The sequence below is a fragment of the Cyprinus carpio genome, chromosome B21 (genome assembly GCF_018340385.1).
Source record: "Cyprinus carpio isolate SPL01 chromosome B21, ASM1834038v1, whole genome shotgun sequence".
In the NCBI taxonomy this organism is placed as follows: domain Eukaryota; kingdom Metazoa; phylum Chordata; class Actinopteri; order Cypriniformes; family Cyprinidae; genus Cyprinus; species Cyprinus carpio.
In genome coordinates, this window is record NC_056617.1 from 4,704,407 (window position 1) to 4,727,388 (window position 22,982).

At 33.6% G+C, this 22,982-nt stretch overlaps 1 protein-coding gene across 1 annotated transcript in view; it reads left to right on the plus strand.

The window, feature by feature from the left end:
- The window catches only part of LOC109073133 (collagen alpha-1(V) chain-like), a 98,731-nt gene that overhangs the window by 49,208 nt on the left and 26,541 nt on the right, over positions 1–22,982 (plus strand). Inside the window, 27 exon segments of the mRNA XM_042747899.1 lie at positions 3,908–4,006; positions 4,729–5,295; positions 5,808–6,224; positions 6,552–6,608; positions 10,015–10,056; positions 11,065–11,127; positions 11,931–12,005; positions 13,900–13,992; positions 14,098–14,154; positions 14,251–14,304; positions 14,407–14,460; positions 14,544–14,597; positions 14,797–14,850; positions 15,576–15,629; positions 15,738–15,782; positions 16,608–16,661; positions 16,861–16,905; positions 16,996–17,049; positions 17,147–17,191; positions 18,546–18,599; positions 18,839–18,883; positions 18,981–19,034; positions 20,414–20,458; positions 20,792–20,845; positions 22,343–22,450; positions 22,541–22,594; positions 22,915–22,968. Coding sequence (XP_042603833.1) covers positions 3,908–4,006; positions 4,729–5,295; positions 5,808–6,224; positions 6,552–6,608; positions 10,015–10,056; positions 11,065–11,127; positions 11,931–12,005; positions 13,900–13,992; positions 14,098–14,154; positions 14,251–14,304; positions 14,407–14,460; positions 14,544–14,597; positions 14,797–14,850; positions 15,576–15,629; positions 15,738–15,782; positions 16,608–16,661; positions 16,861–16,905; positions 16,996–17,049; positions 17,147–17,191; positions 18,546–18,599; positions 18,839–18,883; positions 18,981–19,034; positions 20,414–20,458; positions 20,792–20,845; positions 22,343–22,450; positions 22,541–22,594; positions 22,915–22,968 — 2,451 coding nt within the window.

Sequence of the window (22,982 nt, forward strand, 5' to 3'; positions counted from 1 at the left end):
TTCAGTATTTGGAATGAGAAACAAATTAGAATGGAGTAATAATACCTGCCCACACTTTTGTGTGTGTGTTTCAGGTGTATTAATTCTTTATGGCTCTTTCCATCTCATCGGAAAAGACCCAGCTTCAGGCAGTCTGTTTAGAATTTATTTTTCCAACCGAATGTATGACCTCATCAGAGAGTGATAGAGGGAGGAGATGAGAGCTCTGAAGCAGGTCTCAGCCTGTAGAGCGTTTGGGATCAGTATTGCCAAAATACTGTATTAATAATGTAAAAAAATGTAAAGAATGAGAAGCAAAAAAATCACATTTCACATTTATGTGACAAATGAAACTTTGAGATTTTGCCAATTGTGCTTTTTATTGGATTCGATGTTAAATCACGCAGATATATTTTACTATATATCATTTCATTTAATTAGGGCTGGAAATTCAAATGTGTTTCATTTCTTGAAATCTATTTCAAGTGTGTATTCAGTACAATACAAATGTGTATTCAATGGACTGCATTTAAATACAAAGTTTTTCCAATTCTAATCTTGCATTTATATTTAAATGTAAAAAATAAATTGATAAATAAAAAACACATTTTCTTGCAAAATAAAATGCTAAATTCATATCCATGTCTTTCTGTTAGAAATATGAGAAAAGAAAAATCACATTTCACATTTATGTGACAAGATAATAAATTTGCCATTAATGCTTTTCCAGTGGATTTGATGCTTAAACCACATAGATATATTACTATGTTTAATTCCAGTTAATACATGCAGGGTTAACAAATGTGTATGTTAATAATGCAAAAAATGTAATAAAAAAAAAAAAAAAAAAAGTCATTATTTTGTCACTACATAAAGCCTTTTTTGTAGAAATATTATACATTTAAAATGTGTAAAATGAGTATAACAACATAAAGATAAGCAGAAATGGACTAAAAACCACAAAAGTCAAATTTTTATTTCATGGGGTCAATTGAGTGTACATATTCAGTCTCCGTCCATCTGGGTTCACTCAGATGCCAATATCCTCTGAGCATTATGGAGAAAGGAATAGAAGGCATTAAATGAAAGACTGAGAGATTTAGCATGTGAAACAGATGAGAAAATAGTTTAAGCTGAATAACACAGAGATGGCCAACCGTTTTCAATTGATTCTCTATGTGAGCCGAGCAAAAGGCGGGCTCAAGGGAATTGTGGGATTGACCACGGGGCAAAACGAATGGCTAGAATGTCAAAAAGTGGAGAAATGCTGTATTTAATGCAAATGACAGGTGCAAAATCACACTTTATGTGACAAATAAAACTCTTTGTTAATAGTGCTGGAGTTTCTGGTGGATTCAAAGTTTGTGGTTTATAGGCAAAAACTTTATTTTTTTTAGGCACTGGTCAGTTTTGAGATTTTTCATGATGTGCTGTTTCAGACTAGTGGAAAGAAAACATTCAAAATACTATATATAAGTTTTTGTTTTATTGCACTTTATTTCACTTACAGTACATATCTTTAAAGGTTGTTTTCTCAAAATATACAAGTTCTTAAACAGTTTTTATCCATTCAGCAGCACTTACACCAAACTTTACAGTTTTATTCCTTTCTATATTTTGAAGTTTTTTACTGTAGGATATGTTCATATATAATTTTCCTGATTTTATATAACATATTATTCCTAAAAACATGGTGAAAATACATATTTTTGAAGGCTGTGAGTTTTTTCTCCACTTCAGCAGCACTTGCATGCATCAAAATTTACAGTTTTATTCCTAACCATAGTCTGAAGGTTTTTACTGAAGGGTTTGTTCATATATTATTTGACTGGATTTATACATCATTTAATTCTTAAAAAACATTGTGAAAATGTGTATTTTTAAATGGGGTGAGTTTTTTTTCCTTCACTTTGGGAGCACTTGCATGCACCAAAATTTACAGTTTTATTCCTATCTGTATTCTGAAGGTTTTTACTGAGGGATTTTTTCATATATCATTTGCCTGATTTTATACATTTATTCCAAAACATGGTAAAAATTCATATTTTAAAAGGCTGTTAGTTTTTCCCCACCTCAGCAGCACCTGCATACACCAAACTTTACAGTTTTATTCCTGTCTGTATTCTGAAGGTTTTTACTCAGAGGTTTGTTCATATATCATTCGTAATTTTGGTGGTTTTGGTGAAAATTTTATTGCGTTGGCTGTATTTTCTAACTTATGGAGTAATAAAAATAGATATCAAAAATCCCCTCTGTAAAAACCTTAAACTCTAATATGTCAACAAAATTAACCTGATTTATGCAAATTAGTGCATACATTTAATTTAATTTTTAATGAGATAATGCATTGTGTGTATTTAAAGATGACATTTCAGGAAACATGAGCAATTCTTGATGTAATCATTCAGCTGGGAGAGTATGGTGAAGTCTGTCAGTTAAATATTTTACCCTGTAGTGTCTTGCCTTAAATCACACAGTTATATATTGGAATACGTAATTCCAACATATTCAGGCTGGGTTCACAAATGTCTATTTAATTGCATTCAATTAAATGTGTATTTGACTGCATTTGGAAATGTTTTCCCAACTCTAACTCGAACCCATGGCCTTGCTATTGCTAGCGTTATGCTTTACCACTTGATATTCAATAACATAAATAAAAAAATGTCAAACACAACTATCAGTAATCTTCATAAAAAGCTTTCTATATCGGAAAACTGTTGTGGCCAACATATGGTAAAGTTGTCTCTGAGCTATGCCTGTAAAATGAAATGATATGCACGTGACTGCAGCATGTGGTGTGTTTTCAGCCATGCACGGACTTTTACATCTTTCAGGTCTTTGATGTCAGCATGTTGGCACAGAAGGACCCTCTGCTGACCTCACGTTCACCTTTTTCAGTTTTGTGTGTGTCAGGAGCTGTAAATCTGAGTGTGGGATATTAGTAGGAGGCAATATGAAAGAAAAACCGCTCCACCTTTGACCAGCCCTTCAAAAGCCGAGTCTGCCGTTTAAATATCAGCGAAGCCTCTTTACAGATGAAAACGTGATGAGTTATCCATTGCTAATGTGTGGGAATTAGGGAGAGACAGGCAGAACGGTGAATTCCTTGGAATTGGAATTCCTTGCGTTCTTCTCTTTCTCGCTAGATAAGAGAGAACATGGATTTCCGCTGGACTCAGTCGGAGGGAATCCCTCCTCTCCTTTGCTCTTTCTTCTCAGAAAATTTGAGTCTATTAAATCAAGACAGCTGCTTGAATTGTTTAATTAGCATGCTGTGAGTATAACTCATGAATGAGAGTATGAAAACCTTTCTGAATGAACAAACACCATATATATTTTTTATGACATTTTAAATATTTATATAAATATAATAAATAATAAAGTAAAATACAAATATTCTACATATTATGTAATTTAAAGTGTCAAATATTTGCTTTCATTATTTTTATAATATATATTCATTTATAAATACTTGTCAAATACTGTTTGCATTCATGACATATGCTGTGTCATAATAATTATGAGATGTCTGTGCTTGAAGACTCTTAAGAGACTCTGCTCAACTCATGTTCATGTCCGCAGGCTCAGAACTCGTTCGTTTTTTTGTATTGCTCATTTCCAAAATGGATCCATGTGCAGCTTTATTTGTGGTGGGATGTGCTGTATTCCATCTGAAACAAGTTTAAACAGCATTTTGCGAACATAGTTATTATGCATGCACTGTGTATGATCTCATTCCATGAGACTACATGGAACATTGTGAACTACCCATATGCACTTACAAAAGAACTAAGAAAGCTGAAAATGACAAAATGCATGCTAACACAAACTAACTGGAAGGTAACATAGATTTTTTTTCTGGAACACTTGTGATAATACAGTATTTTAGCATCTAATAACACTTAGTTTCTACATTTCTCTTCAGAACACAGAGGATGACTACTATTACGAATATCCCTACTATGAGGACATGGACAATGAAAAGACAGAAGAAAGGACTGGAACCGAAACTGAAGACCTAACGGTCGGTCTTATTTTAGTACTATATTTTTTACTATTGTAGTATTTATAAATTTTTTTGAATTAGCTTTTATTTTTATATTTTCAGTTTACATTTTAATTTTAGTTTAAGTTTTAGTAATTTTTTCATGTGCTTTTGTCATTTTTATTAGTTTTTTTTTTATTTAATTTTTTTTTATATTTAATCAATTTTATTGTAGTTCTAATTTTTTATTATAGTTACAGTTTTACTAATTTTACTACTTCAGCTTCAGCTTATTTTATTTCAGTTAGTTGCCTAGGCGTATTTGTAATTTTCATTTTTCAGTTTTATGTTTTATCTAATATTTAGCTAATATTTTAATATTACTTTATGTCAGCTTTTTTTAATTACCAAAAATGGAATTTAATTATAACAAAATAATTCATAATAGTTAGGACTAGATGAAGTAAGTAATTTAAATTTCATATTGATTTCTAAATTCAACTTTAAACTATGTTCGTAACCTATTTTTCTTCTATAATATGGCATATTTGCAAAAATGTATTAAATTAATTAAAAATGTGGAGCGGGACTGTTGCTCAAAATTACCATCAATAGTTCAGTTCCCAGCATTAGTCTATAACTTAATTATTCCTAACTGGGATCAGGTGAATTGAAAGTGAATCAAGAAATCAGTGCATTCATCAAATCATTTATTTTCAACTATTTATTCTAAAGACGTGTCTCTTTCCTGTGATTACCAGGTGTCTGTTCCGGATAGCGGTCGCGTGGTTACGTCGGTTATCACTAGTGGAACAGGAGGCTCCAGCAGTTCCTCGAGTAGCTCCTCCTCCTCCTCTACTTCATCCTCTTCATCCTCCAGCTCTACCACGACTACTGGCGAGGAACCGTACGACGGCTACGATGGATACGAGACTGGATATGAGACAGACTATGACGAGTCGACCTCGCGGCCTGACGGCTCCCGGACCATCAGCATCACTAGCACAGGCACCGGCGGAGAAGTGGATATCGGACTGGGTGGTGAGGTGGATATGGGACTGGGAGGAGACCTGGACAGGCGGATCATTACATCATCATCATCATCATCATCGTCATCATCGTCGTCGTCGTCATCATCAGGAGGAGGAGGAGGAAGTGGAAGAGTTCACTCAGCTGTCACAGTCATTCACAATGGAACGTCTGGCTCTGTTTCCAGCTCCGGCTCTGGCACTGGCTCTAGCACCAGAATCATTACTAGCTCCGGCTCCAGCTCCAGCTCTGGAGTCAGTACCGGCTCCAGCTCCAGCTCCAGCTCTAGCTCTACCTCGGTGAGTTTAGTTGGAACTTGTTATCCGAAACTGTTAAACTTTTAAGTGAGAATTAATTCAGTCATATAGAAATATTTAGGGTTTAGTATAATGTATTAAGATCCTATTTTATTGTAGTGGATTTACTGATCTCAGGGATCCAGTCAAATTCAGATATAGTAGACTTTATTGGTAACATTTAATAATAACTTTTTTGAATAAATTGGATTTTATTAAATTTTTTTTGTATTTTATTTTTTCAATTATATATTTTTAAAATATTTTATGTTTTTCTTATTATTGCAAATACTGCATTGTTTAGTTACCAAAGTTACTGAAGTTTGGTTACCGTTTTATTGTTGTTGAAGTGGTTTTTGATGTTTTGTTGGATTTAGTCTAATTGTTGTTTAATATATTTTAGCGGTAACATTTAATAATACATTTTATTTTATTTTATTTTATTTTATTTTAACTATGTTTTAAATATCTTTCATATGTTTTGCAAGTTGGCCTTGTGTTTGTCTGCTGTGTAGGTTGATGGTGGTTATGATGATACCCAGTACGGCGAGGGTCTTGATCTGACCTATGGAGAGGGATATGGAGAAGGATACGGAGAGGGAGATTATACCGTGGAAGGAGGCGGTAGCAGCAGCACTTCAGTGTCCGTAGGGGGCGGATCTGTATCTGTTGGAGGCGGGTCTGTTTCTTCAAGTGGCTCAGTTGGGGGTGGATCCGGCAGCGCTGGGGCCAGCGTGGGGGCGGGGTCTGTTGCCACCGGTGGACAGGGAGGAATCGGTGGAGAGGCAGATTCCATCGATATCGACAAGTTCAAGGAGGAGTCCATCACGGATTACACCGACGCAGAACTAGAGAAGATGTATGACTATGATGACCTGTACACCGACGGCGACAAAGCCCTGCCAGCAGAGACCGATGAGGTCTATGGACAGGTGATCTATAGCTCCACCCACCTCTGTGCAAACTCATAGGAATAATTCACCTGAAAAATGATAATTTTCTATTTTTCATGTTGTTTCAAACCTGTATGGCTTACTTTTTCTTTCCGTTTAACACAAAAGGAGAATGTACTTCCCACTCTTTGCAATATAATTCCCCACTTTGGGTTTCAGACAGGCTTTGAATGACATGAGGGTGACCTATAGTTTATTTTTGGTTAGAATTGTTCATTTTATTTATTACCTGCTCTGTTCCATATTGCGTTTACACTGATATACATTGGATCTGGATTGAATTAAACTGAGTTTGTGTTTCCAAAGGTGGATGGACTGAGGGGAGAGAAAGGCCAGAAAGGAGAGCCTGCTATCATTGAACCCGTAAGTGTAACTTACTGTATGATACATATGTATGACCGTTAAAAAGTTTGGGGTTGGTATTTAACATATTTTTGAAAGAAGTCTCAACATGCCTGCAATTACTTAAATTTTAGATTTTTTTCCTGAAGTGGTTTGGCATATTGACAACCCTTTATTGACACAAACCCAAGGAAGTGTGGTCTTGCATTTATTGCATCTTCCGCTCACTTTTACATCCGTCCAATTTTGTATTCATGCACATGTTCGGGCAGCTTAAAAACACGTCTTAAAAGGCACCTGGATCAGTCGTCTGTTCCGGATTAATCTGGATTCACTCCTGATTTGCATTTGCATTTCAAAAGGAGCGAGTCACTCCTGTTTCAGACTCTGCCGTGTCTCAGATTTGCAGATGTGTTTACCACGCAGTTATATTTGCATGATGGGAATCATCATCTGTCCTTGCATACAGTCTCTACTGCTCACATGGCTCTTGATGTCAAACAGCTGTGAGACTTCAAACAGATGTCACTGGAATCTCAGAGGGAGAGAATGACATCTGGGTTTATTATCAGTGAACATCAGGATGGACAAAGAGACGAGATCTTACCTTCACAGTCATAATAGGCCATATCATATCATATTACGGACTATTAAGATGTCTGTACACTGAAAAAATTATACTTTGGACCATCAAAAAATATATATTATACACATTATATAATATATATATATATACACGTAAGCCAATAATAATATATATATATACACGTAAGCCATATATAAGACCACTTAACGTATTTTCTTTACACATAAGCCATTTTAACAGTTTTGCAATAAAAATAGTTACATTACTTTTAATATGAAAGTAGATGAGACAAAACATTTTGTTACTCAGTGTTTTAATTTAATTTACTTATTAGAAATAAAGAAAACTTTAAAGACCTTAATGTTTATTGTGATTTCTATTTAAAAATGCATTATATTTTTCTTATGTAAAATAAATAAATAAATAAATAAATAAATAAATAATACACTGGTGATTAAAGAGAAAAAGTTCAAATACCTGTTACACATGAAATAAAATAAAATAAAATAAAATAAAATAAAATAAAATATTGCGAATTCAAAATCTATAGGATACCTACCATTTCATCTCATAAAAATAAAAATAAATAATTACCATTAAATCCAAATAAATAATTAATTAAATTAATTAATAGCAAAAAAAGCTTATTTTCAGGATATCTCCCTTTATATCTTATATTTTAGTTTGATGGAGGTGTGCTTTTAGACAAACTCAACAAAACTCAACTTTTCGATTCTACCAATATAAAAATGCACTTTAAATAAATGACATGGTTGTTTCAGTTTTTTCAGGGTACAGTTACAGAGATACAAGAACAGATCAATGAGAAGATCAGAGTCAAGGAAAAGCACAAACATGCAGATCAGCACAGTTTGTTTTAATGAAGGATGACCATGTGGTTTCCAGAAAGAAAAATGCTCAAATCACATGTTTCTTTCAGCAAGCACCCACATTCTCATTTCTGCTCTCTCACACACACACACACACACACAAACTGTGTCCACTATGTGTTTTTTTGGCATTTAAGGAACGCACCAAAAACAAAACGAACATGCCCACTGCCACGACAGCACACTCGGACGATGCCTTTGGGACAGAGCTAAGACCCACAGCATCTTTAAAAAGCACCAGATTAGACCACAATGTTACGACAAACAAATGCAGTTTGTCTTTTTTTATCTAAGAGTTCTCTGGATCTTAAGAGAGGCTGAGCTCTGCATAAGTAATGATCCTGTACTTTGGGTTCTGGACCTCTCAGTGACTGTAATTCAATCTTCACAGGCTTTTTGAGTTAATTGCACTATTGTGGTTATGATGCAACTCATGCAAGCACATTTTGATCAGTAATTTGATCAATGTGCAGTGATGGAAATCTTGTGCATGTTTAAACAATATGCAGTATTTAAAACACCCTCTAACTTTTACTTTTTAACCTCATCTATGACAATATTATGAACCAATGTTTAATAAACGCAGTATTTAATAAACACATTTACACGTTTAGCAGCCACTTTTATCCAAAGCATCTAACAATGTACAGTTCTTTCACAAGCTAATATAGTTCATTAATATAACTGTATGCTGTTTATGGTTTTCAGGCAACCATTTATTGCCTGTTTTACAACAGTTTTGTCACTCACAAGTTTTTGTTAATGGCTGAAAGTCTTCCTTTTTCCTCTTTATGCCAGAGTCCAATATTTTTGAGGTATGATTTAATAGACAGTAATGGTTTTAAATCCTCTAGGACTTTCGGTTGATTCTTATGAAGAATATATAGTAAAATATAAATATTAGATGAAAAAGCTTTAAAAAATGTTTTAAAAATGTAATGTTGCCTTGACAGTTAACTGAAATAAAGTACTAAAAACAGAAATTAAAATAATTGAATTATAAAAAGCTATAAATAAATATAAAAAGGCTACTTCAAAATGAACTTAAAAACATTATTTATTTATTTATTTATTTATTTATGACTATATATCGGATTACTGCATGTAGTCTAATTAAAAAAAAAAATCTGGCACAAAACAATATTAATTATTGATTATTTATTAGAAATATTAATGATTGATTATTAATTATTTAACACCCAAATACAACTAATAAAACAGTACTAAACTAAAAAAGTAAAAGTATTACAGATCATTTCGGTTATTGAAAATATAAAATAATATAAAAATGTCACCTTTAAAAACTTCAAAGGGAATTAGAAATAAATTAAGTTTAAAGTGAAGCACTAAAAGGAGAAGAAAACAAATAAAGTTATATAGAAATATTTTCTTTAAAAAAACAATGATAAAACCACATAACAAAATTACTAAAACCTTAACTAAAATGAAAATAAATGCTAAAAATATAAAAACACATGCTAATTCAAAATGAACTTCAAAAACTTCAAAAACATTCTATATTTTTTCCCTCATCACATTATGCTACATTTTAAGCTGTTTTCCTCATGAAAATAGCAGTAGAGGATGACATGCCATTCCATTCATTCAGTCAGATTTTAGCAGAGGAACTATAACTATCAGATTAATTCTGGAAGTTCTGGAATGTTCAGTCAGCTGTGATTCAGTCTGAAGATCTTCTCACATGCTTCATTAACAGTCAGAGCCATGAGAAACAGGCACCAGTGCTTTAACAGACTTCCTGATGTTGCTGTTTGGTATGATCGTAACATAGACCCGCGGCCAAGCACACATCTCACATACACAGTCCACAGAAATGTAAATGATTTTGACCAAAGCTGTGGTGCTCTCACACTTCAGATCTTATGTTGATGTTGCAGGTTGTGATTTTGCTGTTATTCTAATGTGTTTGTGTGTTTTTGTGTTCTTGTAGGGAATGCTGGTCGAAGGCCCATCTGGTCCAGAGGGTCCCACGGTAAGTCTACTTTCCTTACAAAACCAACCAGTTCAACTGAATCCTCTAAATCAACTGATTCACTAAAACAAACCTTCTAAATCATGGACTAACTTTGGCCTAACTTTGGTCCACTCTGTTGGTAATGACTGAACTTGCAAACATATTTGCTTTTGGGAAACCCGCCCCAATTGAATTCAATCCTCTCAGTCAACTGATTCACTAAAACAAACCTTCAAAACCCACCAGCTGAATTAAATTGACTGAATGAACTGATTGTTAAAATAAACCTTCCAAACCAAACAGTTGAAATGAAGTCTCTGACTCAACTGATTAGCTAAAACAAACCTTCCGAACCAGTAAGTTGAATTAAATCCTTTCAGTCAATAGATTTGCTAAAAGTAACTTGTCAAACCAATCAGGTGAATTGAATCATCTGAGTGAACTGATTCGCTAAAATGAACCTTCCCATCCAACCAGTGGTGCATTTCCCAAAACAGATTGTCCCAAAAAGACTGTTTGCTAACTATGGTCGTAAGGTCCATTGAACTCTATTGGTAATGATAGAACTTGCGACCATACTTGCTTTTGGGAAATGCACCCCACTTTAATTGAATCCTAATTTTAATCAACTTTTGAGTGAACTGATTCAAACCAACTGGTTCACTAAAATGAGTTGTACTTCCCAAAGACTGTGCTATACATTGCAGTTCCAGGGAAGCTGATCTGATTTCTAGGTCCTGTGACTATTGCTGACAATGCTAAACAGCTGTATTTCTGTTTTGTTGCTACAGTTTCATTCTTGACCTACTTATTTATAAAACAACTCTTCTCTCAGCTGAAGCATTGATGGATCTGATGGCTCTTTAGGGACTAGAACAACATGAGTTTGAGAAATAGAGCAATGGAACGAGTCCAGCGGTGATCTAGAGTCTTACCTCACCGGACCAACACCCATGTGTGTTTGTGTGTTTGTGTGTTTGCGATGGCTTCATATGTGTTCCTCACAGTACCGCTGTGTTGTTTTAGGGTCTCCCTGGTCCTCCAGGTTCAACGGGACCCCCAGGTAGTGCTGGAGACCCCGGTGAGAGGGTAAGTAACCATGGCAACAAAAACAAGATACTGAACATGTTCAACAGCACTTAAAATTGTGTTCTGAAACATGTCCAAGTCTGTAAAATAGTGAACAGGATGAATGTCTAAAAACTAAATGAAATGTCCAGGTCATATATTCAACAAAAAAATAAATATTAATATAATAAATATTTATTTATATATTAATATTTATTTATATCTGTCTATCTGTCTGTCTGTCTGTCTGTCTATATAAAAGAATTAAAATTTATATTAGATTAAAATTTTATAAAATAATATTTATTTGTTTGTTTATTTAATTTTAAGGTTGTAACATGTTTAATTGTAAAAAAAACAATGTTACAATATTATATATAATATATATTATATACACACATACTTATTTTATGTATGTGTGTGTATATATATATATATATATATATATATATATATATATATATATATATATATATATATATATACACACACATACATACTTATTTTTTGTTTTTTGCATATTTATATATATATATATATATATATATATATATATATATATATTCACACACACATACATACTTATTTTTTGTTTTTGGCATATTTATATTATATATATACTATATATATATATTTTATTTTTTATATATAATTTCCTCAGGGTGAAATATGACCTGAAGATTTCTTAATGTGATTGTGGTTCATCATACTGTATAAGATTACATTTTAACTTTAGAGAGCCTTTAGATTACACTGAAAGAGATTATATTATAGATCACAATGCTGTTTAATGCATTACCCATAATCCTTTGCTCTTTTGACAGGGTCCTCCTGGTCGCCCTGGTCTGCCTGGAGCTGACGGTCTTCCAGGACCTCCAGGGACTGTCCTGATGTTGCCTGTATGTAAATCTGAGCACAATCACCAGATACACACTTACAAAAACTAGAGATTAAAATGACAAATAAACAACTGATTGATACACGTTTGCGTGTCTTTAAGCTTTTACAGTTTAAAGCCCCATTTCACTGTACTGAGGTCAAATTTATCCTGTGGGTCATAATGAATGTCCAGAGTCGTTAGTTCTTGTGCTGGCTTGATTTATTTTCAGAGTGGTTTAACAGTGATAATTATGTCAGAGAGATATCAGAAACATAATGCTCCCTTAGCTGCTGTGATTCTCCATCAATCACACACTGGTTAATGCAGTGAGACATTTCACAGATTCCACATCATATTCTCAGCTTTTCCAAATTTCCTCTTTCCCAGCTGTTATTTTGATGTAGTTTTTTTTTTGCTTTTTTTTTTATTGGTGGGCATGTATCGACTTCACAATGAGTTCTGGAATGTTTCCATGGCAAATCCAGATGTTCTGAACACCACATTAAAAATGATGTTGTCCATGTTGTATATGTGTTTATAGTCAACATGTGATTGTAATTAAACCGCACCCTAAATACTACCTCTCCTCACCCCGCCAAAATACCCATGAAAATCAATACAGAGCCATGAAGCACAGATTTACTTTGAAACTTACAGTATGGTCATACTGTTGGAAGTGTAGTGACTGAGTTCAGCCACCAGATGGCAGTCCTGAATAACTTGACTCCTGTACACAGACAAAGGCACAGAAACACTGCACACTACCACACAACTGCATACTACCAACTAACCATACTATTTCTGCCTTATCTTTAAATGGAAGAAATAGTAGTATGCTAGTCTGAATTCAGCTCTAGAGTACATTTTTTATGTATGTGTGTATTTTTTTTATTTATTTTTTGCAGTACGTACTATACACTACTGCTATTTTCAAAAAATGTTTAGTTTATTTTACATATAATGAACTTTTTAAAATAGATTAAACAATTTATTTTTTTTTTGTTTGTTTTTTATATAATGAACTTTTTAAAATAGATTTTTTTTATTTTTTTTTTTGAAATTTAGATTTATTTTTTTTTATTTTTTGCTTTTTTTTATTGTTATTTTATTTTATTTGGATATATACTGAACATTTTTAACTAGGTGAAACACTTTAGATCTATTTTATATTATTTTATATTCAAATACATGATTTAATTTTTTTTTTTTTTAATATTTTATTATATTTTTAAATTTTTTTTTTTTCTGGAACTATTTTATTTTTAAATGCATCATTTTATTTTATTTGAAGATATAATGTTTTTTTTTTAATAGATGGAACAGTTTATATCTATTTCATTTTAAATGCATTATGTTATTTTTTTATTTGAACATATAATGAATATTTTAAATTGGTGAAACCCTTTAGAGTTATTTTATTTTAAATGCATTTATTTTATTCAAAATTTTTTTTTTATTTGAACATATAAAGATATTTTAAAATTGGTGGAATTGGTGTTATTTTAATTTATTTTATTTTATTTCATTTTGTTTTATTTTATTTGATGATATACTGAACTTTTTTAACTAGGTGAAACTCAAATCTTATTAAAATCTGTAAAAAATGTTTTTAGAGGAATTTTATTTTGTGCTATAACTGGATGCCACTCATTGAATGTAGCATGTAACTTGTGTTTTGGATTCCACAAAAAAAAAAAAAAAAATGAATGTAGCATGTAACTTGTGTTTTGGATTAAATGTATATATTTATTTAAAAATTTTGAATTTGGAAATATTTTATTTTCAAGTAATTTGATTTAATTTGGTCATATGTTGAACATTCTAAAACAAGTGGAACATTTTTCACTCATGCTATTTTGTCCAAAGTAAACTATGATAGTCTAAATGTTGATGAGTTGGTTCTGTCTCTGTAGTTCCGCATGAGTACAGGAGGCGACAGCGGACATAAAGGTCCTGCAGTTTCTGCCCAAGAGGCTCAGATGCAAGCCATCATGCAGCAGGCCAGGGTAAAAACACACACTTACACCAATACACACTATATTTCTCTCTCTCTCTCACACACACACACACATCTCTATGCAAACTAATTGCTCTGTGTCATTATTATATAGCTGGCGATGAGGGGTCCAACCGGACCCATGGGTTTGACGGGCCGTCCCGGTCCTCTGGTACGTCTGTATATCTGTTTTCAGTCTGTCAAAATGATGATATCTATGATATTATGATGAATCTGATATATTTCAAGCTTGATTTGATTTTCCCAGGGTTCTCCTGGTGTTCCTGGACTGAAAGGAGAGTCTGGGGAATCAGGACCTCAGGTAGGCATCACAGATTACCCACAATCCTCAGCTATTTGGCAGTATTTGAAGACATTTTAATGCAAGATAGAGCTGTTGTGAGACCTGTGTGTGTGTTTTTAGGGTCCTCGTGGTCCACTGGGATCCATAGGCCCTCCTGGAAAGCCTGGTAGAAGGGTACGTTTGCGTTTTGTTGTTGTTATTATTAACCTGATCATTCTGTATAACAAAATTTATAAACAAGAATCATGTTGGCTTAGGGTCGACCCGGCTCAGATGGAGCCAGAGGGATGCCTGGACAGACGGGACCAAAGGTAAAACGAATGAGATGAACGTATTTTACAACAAATATATTTTCGCATATATACACACAATAATGAACTGTGCACAATAAGATGCCAGAAAGTAAAAGGGTCAGTTTTGATTTCATGTAGAGAAAGTACAGTAGTTTCTCATTTATAAAATGTTAATATTTTGCCATTCTGAACTGTTTCCTGTCTGTGTGCTTCACAGGGTGACCGAGGATTCGATGGGCTCGCTGGCTTGCCTGGAGAAAAGGGTCACAGGGTAAACACTTTTTAAAATTAGTATATTTGAGTATAATTATTATTATTTTTTTATCAGTTTTTATTTTTATATTTTATATTTGTAGTAAATTACTTCTGCGTTTGTCATTTTTCATGTCTTTTTTAATATATGACTATATTGTTTTTATTCATTTTTATTTAAGTTTTAGTTTTAGTTGTTTTAGTTTGTCAAATTAAACTTAAAAACTCAAATTGAACAATGAGCCGAAAAGTTTTATTTTATTTTATTTTATTTTATTTTATTTTTTATTTTATTTTTTTTTATTTTATTAATACTTTAAGGTTTTAATTTTAAGTTTCTGTTTTAGTTTTAATTAACTATAATAACCTTGCTCTGACTGGCAAGTCTTAACAAAATTATTTCAGTTGAGATTTCTGTTTAATGTCCATTTTTTAAAATGTATTTTGCAGTCAAAGCATCACAGTGTAAAATTTTAAAATAAGTGAAACACTTTAGTTGAACAGTTATTTAATTATATATTTGATTTTATTTTCAAATACATTTTATTTTGTTTTTAAATGGCTTTCTGCAATACATGATTCATGATTTGGCTAATTGTAATGAAATAATTTTAGTTAAGGTCAAATTTAATATCCATTTATTTATTTATTTATTTATTTATTTATATGGCAGTAATCATGTAAAAAGGAGGGTGATTCATTCTATGAAAACTAATGAGTGTGTCTTTGTCATTGTTTTTGTAGGGTGAGATAGGTCCTCATGGGCCACCTGGGCCTCCAGGAGAGGATGGAGAAAGAGTATGAGCTTCTTATTTTAATTGCTTCCGGTTTCCTTCATCATCAATGTTATTGTTCTGTATCTAAATGAATCTTGACATCATGATGACATCATTTCCTGTATCCCAGGGCGATGATGGTGAGGTCGGACCCAGAGGTCTGCCCGGAGAACCAGTGAGTTCATATTTCCTCCAGTATCCCAGCAGATCCATGTCACTCATTTTTTGAGGTGTTTTACTCACTATGGATGTGAAGTGAGAGAAACATTCAGAGACAGAAAGTGTAGTAGAGCTGAAACTTTGAGTCAATTAACCACTAGTTAAAGAAGCAGTTTAAGAGTCTGTCCAGCAGGTGGCGCTCCATGTTCACCATTTAGTTTGAGAGTGACTTCATCTGCTCTTGCATAGACACAGAAACACAATCAGTAGTGTTTTAGGCTCCTGTTTGAAAATGTAGCACATGAGATGAAGAGTCATTTAAGTGGCATAGAAAAAGCTGGGGGTTTTTTATGTTGAGATCACATGACTGGGCTAACACTATTTTATTTTATTATTTCAACATTTATTGAACATTTAAAAAAGGTGGAATGTTTTATTCACGTTGAAATTACATGGCTGGGTGAAAGCTTTATTTTATTTTATTTATTTGAATTTATTTTATTTGTGCAAATGTAAAACATTTCGAAATAAATGGAACGCTTTCTAGCGTTTAAATTTTTTTAATGCATTATTTGAACAAGAAGGTAGGACACTTTGTCTCATTTATTTTGTTTTTAACTACATTATTTTTATTTCATGTAAATAAGAAATAAGTATTACTTTAGGCGAGTATGTTTAAAACGAAGCACATGAAATGAGAAACCATGTAAAAGGCATGGAAAAAGCTGTTTTATTTATGTTGAGGTCACATGACCGGGCGAATGCTACCCACTTTATGCCTCTATTATCAGACACTTTCAGCTGAACACAACTCTCTGTTTCTCCGTCTTCTCTTTTTCAGGGTCCTCGTGGTTTGTTGGGCCCCAAAGGTCCCCAGGGGCCCCCAGGATCTCCCGTGAGTACACACTTTATCTTTATCTGAATTAGTTTTCATCAAGTCATTAACCTTCACGGTATTTCTTTACTTACAAATAAATAGCTTAATTAATGTCTATATATTTTTTTTTAAATGTGAGAGTATGTAAATGTGTAAATATTTTTTAAACGTGTTCAATTCGTTTCCATTTATTTTGATCCTTCTTTTATCATTTTAGGGTGTGACTGGTATGGACGGACATCCTGGACCTAAAGGAAACATTGTAAGTTTGAGACACACAAACACACACATACAAACTTGCTTCCGCACACACACATATTCACATTATTATGCTCCTGTTTTCACCCGTCAGGGTCCTCAAGGTGAGCCAGGACCTCCAGGACAACAAGGCAACCCCGGAGCTCAGGTATTCATCAAGCCACACCCACTCAGACGTTATCTAACCCACCCATCGTTGACTTCATTAACCAGTCAATATCCTCTAATTCTGTCCTCTTTCACAGGGACTTCCAGGTCCTCAGGGAGCGATCGGACCTCCAGGAGAGAAGGTGAGATCACGTGTGGATGAGCGATGGAAGGATGCTTTTCTGGTTAATGGATCAATGCCCTTATATAGAGTTTGTGTGTGTGTGTGTGTGTGTGTGTAGTGTTCTGTTGATAATGTTTATGTCTTATGACAAGACATTTATTCTTAGTGATGAAGATTATAATATATTTCATAAGTACACTACTGTTCAAAAGGTTTAAGGTTAAGTTTTTTTTTAAAATAAATTAATCATTTTAATAATCAAGGATGCATGAAATTGATCAAGACAGTAAAGACATTTACATGATACTGTATAATGTTACAAAAGGTGTGTTTGTCAAATAAATGCTGTTCTTTTCAACATTCTACTCATTAAAGAATCCTGTGAAAAATGTATCAGGGTTTCCAGAAAAAAAAAAAAAAAAAAAAAAAAAAAAACTATTTTCAACTTTGATAATAATAAGAAATATTTCTTGAGTGCCCAGCAAATCAGCATTAGAATGATTTCTAAAAGCTTATGTGACACTGAAGACTGGAGTAATGATGCTGAAAATACAGCTTTGCATCACAGGAATAAATTACATTTTAAAATATATTGAAATAGAAAACAGTTATTTTAAATGGTAATAATATTTCACAATATTTTTGATTTTACTGTATTTTTGATTAAACAAATGCGGCTCTGATGAGCATAAGAAGATTCTTTCAAGATTTTTTTTTTTACAGATTATAAGCCTTTGCATTTCTAAATTGAAATTATTATTATTATTATTTATTATTTTTTTGTTAATTCTTTTTTGCTGGGCTTAAAAATTGCAGATTGTAATATAGAATAATTCTTTTGGTGAAATATTCTATTATTGTTTATTATAAACAGTTTTGTTTTATTATTATTATTATTATTATTGTTATTATTATTAGTATTAGTAGTAGTAGTAGTAATATATAATATTTAAAAAAAAAACATTTGACTGCCAAATCAAAGCCATTTTATATTATTGTTCATTTGACTGCCAAAAACAAGAAACGATATGATTTGAAAATAGTTATGACAACTGCCAAATCAAAGCCATTTTATGTGTATATTTAATTTTTACTTTTACTTACACCACTTGATATTTTTTATAGTCATTATATTGATATATTGATATAGTAAAATATTGATTGAATTTATTGTTTTTTCAATCCTGCATGAATACAAAGCTTACATATTTAAGAATTGAGGCCATACCTTTTCATCATTAACCCTTCTACACACCGACCACTTTAACTTATTGATCGCTCCACTGGATGATCGTCATGCATGTGTGTTGAAACAGGAAGTGTGTGCTGAGTGTTAATGGACTGAGTGCTTATTCTGGTTTTCCTCTTCTCAGGGTCCCACTGGAAAACCAGGCTTACCGGGAATGCCAGGAGCCGATGGACCTCCGGTGAGTCTGGAAAACACACACATGCTTCACGTCTGATCATCTCAAGCTCTGTTGTTTGTGTATCAGAGAGATTTCATTGTATTAATAATTACAGTACAGTGACCTGCCTGGCAGTTCTTCACAGACACACATTGTTCGCATCTATTCTCAAGGCCTATTCTATCCACATTTCATGGTTTTATATCTAATTACTGCAGCATAACATGTCATTTCTCTTAATCTTTGTGTCACAAACACAGGGCCACCCAGGAAAAGAAGGGCCATCCGGAGAGAAAGGACATCTGGTATGTTTATCCTTCATTCCTCTCCGAAGAGTTCATTTACAGACAGTTCTCTTGTACAAATGTAATAACTCCATCGATAACTGACTGTGTTTTACAGGGACCTCCTGGTCCTCAGGGGCCGATCGGATATCCTGGGCCTCGAGGTGTAAAGGCAGGTGTTTTTTAATCCTCATTGGTCATAGCAGAACTCATAACGTTCTCTCATTGGTCAGTGGGTATTGCAGTTCTGTAGTAGTAAGATGTCAGTGAAATGTCACCCAACTTATTTTGCCTCTAGCTTTTTCCTCATAATGAAACGGAGACGGCACCCTGCCAGTGTTTCTGAATCATCTGAAATTTATAGCCATCTTCCAAAATGTCTAAAAGTTGCGTTCCTAGACAACATTTTAGGCATCAAAGACAACTTCTGAGATACGTTCTTTTGGCCAAAATATAAGGCAGTGCAGGTAATTTACCGAAGTGACACTTGAATGTGATGAGGATACATTTCTCAATTATTATGTTACATTAGATGAGATTATTTTAATATATTATTTATTGTTAGAAATCAGTCAGATTTTTTTTGTGTCCTGACCCATTAAGTTCAAAAAGAATTGGTTGTTAAACTGTTCTGCAACTGTACCAAATAAAAAAGTCATTGCTAGATTGTTAGATTTAATTGTTCACTGAAGTTATATGAAGATGAAATTCTGAATTAAAGTGAAAAAAAAATGCGATCATATATATAAAAAAAACTAAATTAAAGCCTGAATTAAAAAAAAAGATTATTATATTATATTATATTATATTATATTATATTATATTATATTATATTATACTGGGCTGTCAATATAATATAGGGCTGTCAAATCGATTTATTCATATTTACAGGTATATACAGTACGATTTATGTTATATATAAATTTAAATATATATTACATGGATTTTTTTATTCATGTGTGTGTATTTATATGTACATATGTATACACACACGTATATCATGTAAACAAAGTTTTGTTTTGGTGCGAGTAATCATGATTCATAGATTTTACAGCCCTATTATGTTATGTTATATGTTATGTTATGTCATGTGGTGTTATGTTATGTAAACAAACTTTTATTTTGGTGTGATTAATCACGATTAATCCATTTTAAAGCCCTGTTATAATATATTATATTACATTATATTATTGTTAGAAGACAGTCTTCGTGGAAGATGTAATCCCAGAATGCATTGTGAAGAATGCATTATCCAAAATGGCAGATGAATCAGGATAATTGTCTAATGTATAAATATATCTATATTTCATACCAAATGAATGCATACATTAAAAATAACTGCAATTCAATTAAAATGCACTATTGTAATCCACTGTGAGTCAGGTTATAGACAGTAGAGTGTGATGCAGATGGCTAGGGTTTGAGAGCTTTTATCACCTTCATGGTTTCTAGTCAGTGTTTGTGATACAGTGAGTCAATCGCAGGGTTTTGAAGTTTAGATGGACTCTGTTGATCTTTTTTCTTTTGCGCTTTCGCTCTTTCTGTCCGCAGGGTGCTGATGGAGTCCGCGGGCTGAAAGGAAACAAGGGTGAAAAGGTAATTTCAGAGTGTGTTCGTGTGATTGGGTCCATATGGATACGTGCTGTTGTGAGTGTGTGTGTGCCGACGGCTAATGCACTGCTCCTGTGTCATTAATGTTTCATTTCTGCTTCTGAATATGGAAACCGGGTGTACACCAAGATGCATTTTTGACCTTCCCGCTTTGGTCATTAAAAAGTTGTATCCTGCGAGAGTGCAGCAGGAAAATAAGATCAGGCCCCGGCAAATAACAGAAATAGCAGTTGCCATGGAGATCCGTCCCTTGGTATTATGTGCAAAAGGATGTTTGCAACGCTCTCAGTGTCAAATCTTCATCTCTTTCCTTCTCAGGGAGAAGACGGATTTCCGGGATTTAAGGGAGATATGGGCATCAAAGGTGACAGGGTAAGAGACTTATTCGCAGGTTGAAGAGGTTATTTGTGTTTGGCTTTATCTCTGGAGAATTATGGGATTTGATTTCTCTTTTCACTTGGGTCGATCTTTAATTCTCAGAGCATCTCTGAGGAGGCACATAAATCACAGTGGGTCTATATTTAGTGGTGCATTACTATTACTTTTCCTCATACTTGCTTTGGGATTTGAATAAATATAGACATACACAGAAAAACAGACCCTAAGGACCATAACAGGGGAATTCAGCCACATAGAAATGTGATAAAAACACCTTAGTGATCACATATCCCCAGGCGACACGCTCCCGAGTCTATTTCACAGACATTTTTCACACAGAAAGCAGAGAAATTTTGTCATTCAGGACTCCAGACGTCGGTTGAAGGGCATGTATAATATTCGCTCAGCCTGATTGATCAGATTTTTTGGTGTTATAAAGTCCGCTGACTCAGCTGGTAAATGTCTGTAATGAGCAAACGTGCACCGCTCTGGGTTATTAGGGACCAATTTTCAAACGCTTCTGGATTTAAGTGGGTGGACATTGTCCCAAATGACCATTTACTCTTGTTAAATGCCACGCACGCACACACTTCACTATTCCCATGCTGCTCAAGCGCCAGTTTTTGCCTATTATATCTCTAAAGTGGCAAAAACATTAAACACACACACAAACTTGTTTCATTATTAAATTCTAGGATCGTTTATTCAAAGATGTCCACCCAAAAACATTTGAAGAAAGCCCTTTTTAATTTACAGAAATTAGGAGATGAAAATAAGTAAAATAACTAATTAAATTATAATTAAAAAATTTTTGGGGGGTGAATTAAATTAGTTTTAGCTAATTTAGTTTAGCTTATTTTAAAGATTGTTTTGTCTTATTTTATAATGTTTTAAGTAATCTTGGTGCCCTTAGAAGTTTGCTTTAAATATTTTAATTATTTAAAATAATTCATTGTAAAATTTATTTTATGGGTGAATTATTTTATTTTTATATGTTACTTTTTAGTTGTTTTACTAATTTCAAAGCTTTCTGTCTTTTATTAAAACATCTCGAAGCCCTCTCGGAAGTTTGCTTTAAATAATTTAATCATTTAAAATAATACAATTTTAACATTCTAGAAATTTGGGGGTGAATAAATACATTTAAAAATATTGTAATTTTATTTTTTGTAGCTGATTCTAAAGCTTGTTTTGTCTTATTTTAAATTTTAACTCATTTTGAGGCCCCCTTGGAAGTTTGCTGAGGAATTTAAAGGGACTTGTTCTATACGTTTTTAATGTATTTTCCCCTGAAAGAAACTTTTATTATTTATACATTCAATTATTGCATCAGTCAATGTAAATGAAGTATTCTCTGATTCTCTGATTGGCTGGCATACAGCTGTAATTTATCCTATCAATATATGTATCATTCATCAGAACAGACCTCAAAAAATATCAAAATCTCTCGTTTCTGAGGGAAATGTCTCATATATATCTTGATGTATTCAGGGAGAACTTGGTGCCGCCGGACCCAGAGGTGAAGACGGGCCTGAGGGACCCAAAGGAAGATCTGGTTTACCTGGAGATGCTGGACCACTCGGGCCGACCGGAGAGAAGGTGAGTGTATATCTACACATGCATGGTGAAGTTTGTCAGTGTTTTGTCACAACTGATTAGTTTTGTTTCTTCTGTGTACTTTGATTTTAGGGTAAGCTCGGTGTGCCTGGGTTGCCAGGTTATCCAGGAAGACAAGGCCCCAAGGTAAATACACCCGATCCGCCTGCGATTACCCAGCATCCACAGCGGCCGTGTTCGAGTGTGTGCATGTAGTGATAGAAGGACAAGGTTGTGTGTGCGCGCATGCATTAGAGCGGGATTGGAAGGCAGACATGTTTGAACTTCTTGATCAAAGCTAAATGGATTTACCCATAATGCCATCTGGTGTCAGCTTTCCGTTTGACCGTGACCCAGCATTCACTGCTGCAACAGCACTTTTCTTCTCTTCTCCTCCTTTTATCCCTCTCTCCTTCCTCGCTTTGATGGACCTGTGAATTAATCCCTCTCGCTCTCTTCCTCTTCAGGGTTCTCAAGGATTCCAGGGATTCCAAGGAGCCAGCGGAGAGAAGGGCACGAGGGTGTGTAAAAAAGT